This window comes from Pundamilia nyererei, unplaced genomic scaffold (genome assembly GCF_000239375.1).
Source record: "Pundamilia nyererei isolate P.nyererei 1_Seehausen unplaced genomic scaffold, PunNye1.0 scaffold00044, whole genome shotgun sequence".
NCBI classification, from domain to species: domain Eukaryota; kingdom Metazoa; phylum Chordata; class Actinopteri; order Cichliformes; family Cichlidae; genus Pundamilia; species Pundamilia nyererei.
This window is the reverse complement of record NW_005187445.1, coordinates 2559832-2566964: the sequence shown is the minus strand read 5'-3', so window position 1 is coordinate 2566964 and position 7133 is coordinate 2559832. Positions and strand designations below refer to the sequence as shown.

The 7133-nt window shown below is 40.4% G+C and overlaps 1 protein-coding gene across 2 annotated transcripts in view; it reads left to right on the top strand.

Annotated features, from left to right (window-relative positions):
• dlgap4a (discs, large (Drosophila) homolog-associated protein 4a) overlaps nucleotides 1-6164 on the top strand; it is a 97110-nt gene extending 90946 nt beyond the window's left edge. The window contains exons 7-12 of one of the 2 annotated variants that reach the window (XM_013910514.1): nucleotides 1448-1890; nucleotides 2001-2098; nucleotides 3085-3518; nucleotides 4771-4862; nucleotides 5221-5364; nucleotides 5831-6164. In XM_013910514.1, coding sequence (XP_013765968.1) covers nucleotides 1448-1890; nucleotides 2001-2098; nucleotides 3085-3518; nucleotides 4771-4862; nucleotides 5221-5364; nucleotides 5831-6055 — 1436 coding nt within the window. In that variant the 3' untranslated portion in view covers nucleotides 6056-6164. The remainder of the gene's footprint in view (nucleotides 1-1447; nucleotides 1891-2000; nucleotides 2099-3084; nucleotides 3519-4770; nucleotides 4863-5220; nucleotides 5365-5830) is intronic. The other variant, XM_013910513.1, reaches the window with a different exon arrangement.
• The last annotated feature ends 969 nt before the right edge of the window (nucleotides 6165-7133 follow it).

Genomic DNA, 7133 nt, shown 5'->3' with positions numbered 1-7133 from the left:
ATCTCATATCGCCCAGCTCTAATTTCTGTGCATTTTATTTTATTTTTTTTGCATGTGCATTAAATTAAAGTTGATTACGTCGATTAAGCATCGACGTAATCAACCTAACCCTGTTAGTTAGGTTGATTAATATTTTTGCCAAGTACTCTTTAAAATACCATAATAGGGAGGAATGTGTAGGTTTAAGTTTATTAGATTGATCAGTATTGCTGAACTATGAAATATTTTGGGTGCAGTGTATTTTTTGCATACGGGTATAACAGAATAGCTTTAGTGTTTTTGTTTTTGTTTTTAAACTTGAGTTTGAACTTGAAAAACAGTTTTATTGATTAAAAAATACACTATCTGATTCATCTCGGTATCGGCAGATATCCAAATTTATGATATCGGTATCGGACATAAAAAAGTGGTATCGTGCCGTCTCTAGTTTTTACTTACTAAATACTTAATTATAAAATAGTAATTGTTGAGTATTGGATTTGAGTTTGTAAAATGAAAAAGTCATTATTGAAAACACTAGTCGTCGGTGGAGTTTCTCTCTGATCCATTCTATCCTGTTTGATTTGAAAAATTAAGAACTAGTAGCCAAAAATCCATAGGAGGAAATGATGATAAGGACCAAATTCTACGTATCTATGCATGTTGCTGCCGATATAGTGTTTACAAGGCCAGTTGTCGCTGATTGGTCTAACAAAGCTGAATGTATTGAGAACAAATGAAAGAGGGAGGCTCAATGGTAGTTGAAAGAACAGAGCAAGTGGAGGAGGGGAATAAAATACAATTGTTTGATTCCTTTTTGTTATGCTGTGGAGACAAAAGAAAAACATCACACACACAGATAGCCAGTCAAGTTTTGAATTGTGTTTTCCTGCTTCCTTTCCTATTCATACATTTACTGAAACATGTCAAGCATTACTGGGGGAAAAATTCAAAATGCAACAGGATAACTTTATTTATTTGACTAATCTGTACTTCAAATGGGATGAAAACACAAACAAAAGCTCAAAAATAGACTGCTACCCTCAGTTCCTGGATCCATAAGACCTAGAACTGTTGAGCTGAATATCACTAGAGAAGGCAGAGTTGTCTGCCTGACAGTCCCCAGAGCAAAAGGCCTGTGAAGGTGTGGCATATAAAGGAAGATCTCCAGAGACAGGCTGACGTCAATGGAACACAGCCACCAACAGAAGTACATTACTGTAAGCATAGAGGTAGCTTTTAGTACAGCCCAATAGAGACAGCAATAAGGGCAAGGTACACGTTTGTTTTTCAGATAGCCATGTTAATAGTTTTATGTTTTGGCATTTGGTACACACCAGCTGGCTTAGGGCTGGCTTAGTCTTGCTTTGTTTCAGTAGTCTTATGTGACAAAGTGCAGGATTCCCTTTCTAAGCCTTATGTTTTCATTCTTTTTGTTTTCTTTTTTTTTCTGTTCTTTTTTTGTCAGCAGTCAGCAATAGGAAAGCTCCACCTCCAGTCCCTCCCCGTACCACCTCCAAGCCCCTCATCTCAGTGACATTACAGAGCAGCACCGAGTCAGCCCAAGACACATACCTTGACCAGCAGGACCGTGGCAGTGAGGTCAACAGCCAGTCAGGACGGAGCAACTCCTCTGACAGCCTCTGTAGCATACGCACGGGTAGCCTGGCTAAGGGGACCCAGCCTCCACCAGCGCCTGTCCCTGCTGCAACCCCAGCACCATCTGCAGGCTCCATACCTCCTGTTCCAGCCCCCCGTGACCTCCCAACTACCACCACCACAACCACTACTGTTGCTACAAGTACCACTTCCACATATACTCAGTCCCAAAATGACACCCTAAGCAGTGGTACCACTCTAGAGCAGCCCCCGACTGCACCCAAGAGGAAACTTTCCTCTATTGGAATTCAAGTAAGTTTCTTTTTTTGTTGTTGTTGTTGTTGCTGGAGATATAATCAAGCAGAGACAGACAGACAAACAGAGTTGCATTTCACTGATATATTGTGTTGTTCATTTTTCAGGTTGATTGTCTTCTGCCAGTTCCAAGAGAAGAACCTCTGCTGCTGGCTAAACCTCTTAAGTTTCAGTCAATCGGAGTTCAAGTTGAAAACGGCAGGCCGTAAGTATACACTCATGTTTCCAGGCTTAAGCCTGATGTAGAGTTCTGTGGTAAATTTATGTCCTAATTTATGAGGTAACTGGAAATTGCTTTCATTCCTACACTGGAACCTGAAGTTACTAGGTAGATCTGATGTAGAAGTATAATTATAATTGTAAAACACAATAAAGAAAGAAAATAGATTTTTGTGACAGAAGATGTTAATTTTTACATCTTCTAATTTTTGTCATTAGTGGTTTGATTTGAGTTTCATTGATCAGCTTCCTGCAGAGGTCCATTTTATATGCCCAGATGGGTCACACCTGTTTTTGCAGTACAAGATGGGGAGGGTTGGATAATGTTAAATAGGCACTATAGATGTGCTATAGTTATATTATTGGCTTTAAAACAATGGTATTCTGGTGGTGGTGTTTGTTTTTTTTAACTCTACTGTCAGGCCTGGTTTTAATGTGCTGTAGCTCTTGTACTTTTCCCTTCCTAACTGCATGCACTTACTATCTCATTATTTCATCTCTGTTGCTCGTGCATCTGCAGCCTATACAGCAGTGAGTGGCTAAGGTCATTCAGCAGTCAGCCTGGCAGCAGCATAGCGCTCTGATTGATGGATTTTTACTCTTGTTTTGACTGTAGTGAGCTGAACATAGTGAGAAAGAGGCCATTTAAACTTTTGCAGAGCACTGTAATTTCCCGTAATCACATTTGTTTGACAGTCCACTCTTTTTCTCCTGCTCATTATCTGTGAAGCCAGTTGTCTGATAAGCTTTCATGTTGTATACCTGATTTGTTGCTAATATCTGTACTGTCACATCCTCAATGCTATCTTTCCGAGTCTTTGCAGTAAATGATAATGCACAATCAGCTGCCACAGTCTTGTCAGTCAAATTCACTGACCTAGATCTGTTACTGTGGAACATGTTTGCCCCATCACTTAATTGTCTCTTTTGTCGAAGTTTGTCAGAAGCTGATATTTATGCATGTGTCTGCAGTCTCAGCCGGGACAGCAGCATGGCCTCCAGACAAAATACAGAGACTGAGCCTCAGGAGCCTAAGGATGCCGCACCCATAGAAAACAACACAACCAACTGCGCCAACAGTCAGACGGTGAATACTGCGCCGAACGGACAGGACAAAGCCATGGAGCAGCAGCCACTTAAACACAACTCAGCACCATCCAGGATATCCATCTCACCCCCAGAGACTCTCGACCCAGCTTTAGACCCCTCCTCGTTGCCGCCTCCAGATCCCAGCCTCGAGTCTGGAAACTGCAGCAGCCAGGGAGATGCTGTTCAGCCTACCACGCCAGCATGTCTCAGAGACGGCAACTGGTTTCTGAAGCTACTGCAGGCTGAAACAGGCCGCATGGAGGGATGGTGTCAGCAGATGGAGCAGGAGACCAAAGACAACAAGCTCTCAGAGGAGGGTAGGTGACAGAAATGGATAAGGTGGCTATCAGCACATTTACATAGGCCCCATTTTACTTTTGTCATGTGTCCTGTTTTCAGATAAGATATAATAATCTCATTTGCCCTTTGCCACATATGCCTGTCTGTTGGCCAGATCACAAATCCCTTTGCAATCTGTCTTAATTTTCCCACGCAACATGCAAATCGGGGTTGGGCCTTTTCCAGACTGGTGTTATCGCTTCTGTCGCTCTTACTCCCTCTCACTCACCCATGCAGATCAGCACTATCTCTGTTGTCATTCAAGTGCAAAACAGATCAAGGGCCAGATAAATCCCACAGCATGTGAGATTAATGTCAGTTTACACATGTAAGAAAGTGCTGTGTTTACGCACAGTATTTACTTGGTACTTGTTTTTTACATTTTGAACATTTGGCTTGAATCCTCAACTAGTAATGAAAAATTGAAATCAAATTATTAAAAAACTAAGCATATTAGGTTGATTTCAAGAGTATCTTTCAACGTTAGATGTTAATGTGCTACAAAGAAAGATGTTTTTGTTTTTTTTTAAAAGAGCCACAGTTGTATAAAAATTGAAAGAAATCTGCTATCAGTTAATTGCCAAGAAGAATTGAGTTGCTGTGCTTGTTAGTGAAGTTCACAGACAGGACACTAGGTCAGGTCTCATCCCTGTTGATTAAGGACACAGAGACAAAGCATGACAGTCATTACTGCCATTGATTCACAGTACTACAGCTTATTAGAGAGGACGGGGGCAGGGTAAGCATTAGTTTAGCTATAACAGAGCCACTGCAGACTCATTTCACTTATTCATGTCCCAAAATACCACTCAGGCTCTTAAGTAGATCAATCTCTGCAATGCCTTAAATATGAATGAGCAAGAAGCAGATGAGCAGTGTAGGCTCCTTCAGATAATCATTCCTCCTACTCTCTGTGGACCTGAATTATGAATTTCCATTTACATGCAAATACATGACTGAAAGAATCTTTTGTTGTCAACGCTATAAAAGAGTTTATAAAATACTTGTAAGAAAATTATTTACTGTCAAGCAAGGTTAAATGGTAATTGTTAGTAAACACATTGCATCACGCATCTTCACGTCTTGACCCTTTATGTACTTGAACTCAGACATGCAAAAAGACTCGTGTATTAACTCTAAAACTCAAAGTTTGTTTCTAATGTGTCTTTTTATTCTAACTGGAAATGTTTGTTTGCTTGTTAAGGGTTTGTCATATTTGTGTCTTTGTAGTTTTGGGGACGATCCGCAGTGCAGTAGGGAGTGCTCAGCTCCTCATATCACAGAAGTTTGAGCAGTTCAGAGGGCTCTGTAATGAGAACTTGGTGAGTGGCTTCATTATGTCCTGTTGAGTGTGTGTGTGTGTGTTTGCTGTCCTTCTTTTGTTGCCCAATTGTAAAAGATCATTTGTTTTCCATTATTTGACCTACGTAAAGTGAGATCTCATTATTTTATGTTAATTAGGAAAGTTTCAAGCAGAAATGCAAACTTCACACCGATCTTACACGATTGTTCACTTGTCCTACTGCAATATTATAATTGTTGATTGGCGTCAAATGTATTTTATTTTCATCTATTTGCTTAAAGGCAGGCTGCCCGGGAAGTATTTGTGTGGGTAAGGATGTGACTAATTTTCTCTGTTTGGTCCAAATCTATTCATCTGTCTCACTTTCCTTTCCCTAGAATATAAATGCCAACCCACGACCAACATCGCAGGACCTTGCAGGGTTCTGGGATCTGCTACAGCTCTCGATAGAAGACATCAGTATGAAGTTTGATGAGCTCTACCAACTTAAAGCCAACAACTGGCAGCTTCCTGAGAAGAAGGTGATGTTGGGTACCTTACATTTTTGTTTCACTTGAGATTTTTAGATTGGTGCCATGGGTAGAGTTGTCATAATTAGTCATTCAGCAAAAAGTTAATCAGCATAATATTTCTTTGGTAGTTTTTCAAGTAAAACTGCTAAATGTTCTCTGGTGCCACCTCCTTAGCAGTGTGAATTTTTCAGTTTTAAATGGCTAGAAATTGGACACCATTGTTTTTTGGATAGTTGGCTCATTAAGCCAAATGAAGTTGAAGATATTTCAGAATTTTCTGACATTTTAATTTAATTGACAGCTTGATCAATAATCAGTGTTAATTTCAGTTGTAAATGCAAGCCTGGAGGATTTTAAATTATTTCCTAAGTGCTTAATGGACTACATATGACACTTAATCATCACTACTGGAAGTGTGTTTTGCTAGTGCCACACCATATCTCACTCTTTTCCCCTCTTGACATAATTTCCTCAGGATGAAAACAAGCAGCTTCCATCATCTGTGCCAAAGAAGCAGAGTAAGCCGCGGCTGTCAGCAGAGAAGGACAAGAGCGTGGACTCTGCTGCAGACAAGCAGCGGCAAGAAGCCAGAAAAAGGTTGATGGCAGCAAAGCGTGCGGCATCAGTACGACAGAACTCCGCCACAGAAAGTGCTGACAGCATCGAAATCTACGTCCCCGAGGCCCAGACCCGCCTCTGAGAGCAAACCAGCACCGATCAAAAAATTGCTAACGCACTTCAGACATTCATTGACACAACACAAATCTGAGACACACACACATATGGTGTCAGCAGATGGATATATATATATATATATATATATATATATATATATATACACACACATTGGATGCACAGATGCCAATCCCTCATAGCTGCACAGAAGATATGTGGGGATCACAAATAATCAAGAAAAATGCAGATCACCAACCTGCTGCCATGGGACAGAAGTAACCTTGACAGATGTTAAATACTATTGTTATTATTGATATTATAATAATTATTATTATCTCCTAAAGTATTTCAAGACTGTCTTAAATGTGCAAGTATCTTCGATAAGGACATCCTGTACCTTGTGAGCTGAAGAATCTTGGTATCCCAGAAGTTTACTCTCTTAAAAACTCCCTTCACTGCTGAGTCTACCGGCAAGTTGCGGCTGCCAGGTTTACGAGCTGAGCGACCATCCACACACACTCAGGACACACATGCAGGTGTACTCACTGTCCACAGAGTCTTCCTGTTCTCTCTCTTTGTATTTGGCTGCCACTCGTTGGGTGTGGTGTGTACGCTTTACTGTGTAAGAATTATAAGATGGCGTTAGTGTACTCAGAGGTTTAAAATGCAGAGAACCAGAGGAAGGCAGTAGCATATATATTATAAATATCACACTATTACAATGTTCATTTTGTAAATGTTGTATACCAGATTATTTGTTAGAAAGAGGTCAGTGTTCAGTACCAAGGTAGTTTTTTATAGATCGAGTACATTTACTGTCATGATATATTAGCACTTGATGCAATCATTCACTCCCCATTTATCTTCCTCTTCTTTTCACCAGTGCACATTACACAGTCTGTGGATACCCATTCTTAAAGTCTTACTTTGGTTAGTTTTTGGTAAGGGATATGAGGAAGGATCGCCCAGCCAGTGAGGAAAAAGTGGAATGTATGAAATGTATGCGTTTGCAGCTCATGTTGACTTGATCACTGCACTTTCCATTCACCTCAGATCAAGTTTGCCCACCTTTTGTTATCCTAATCATTCTGACCTTCACTACA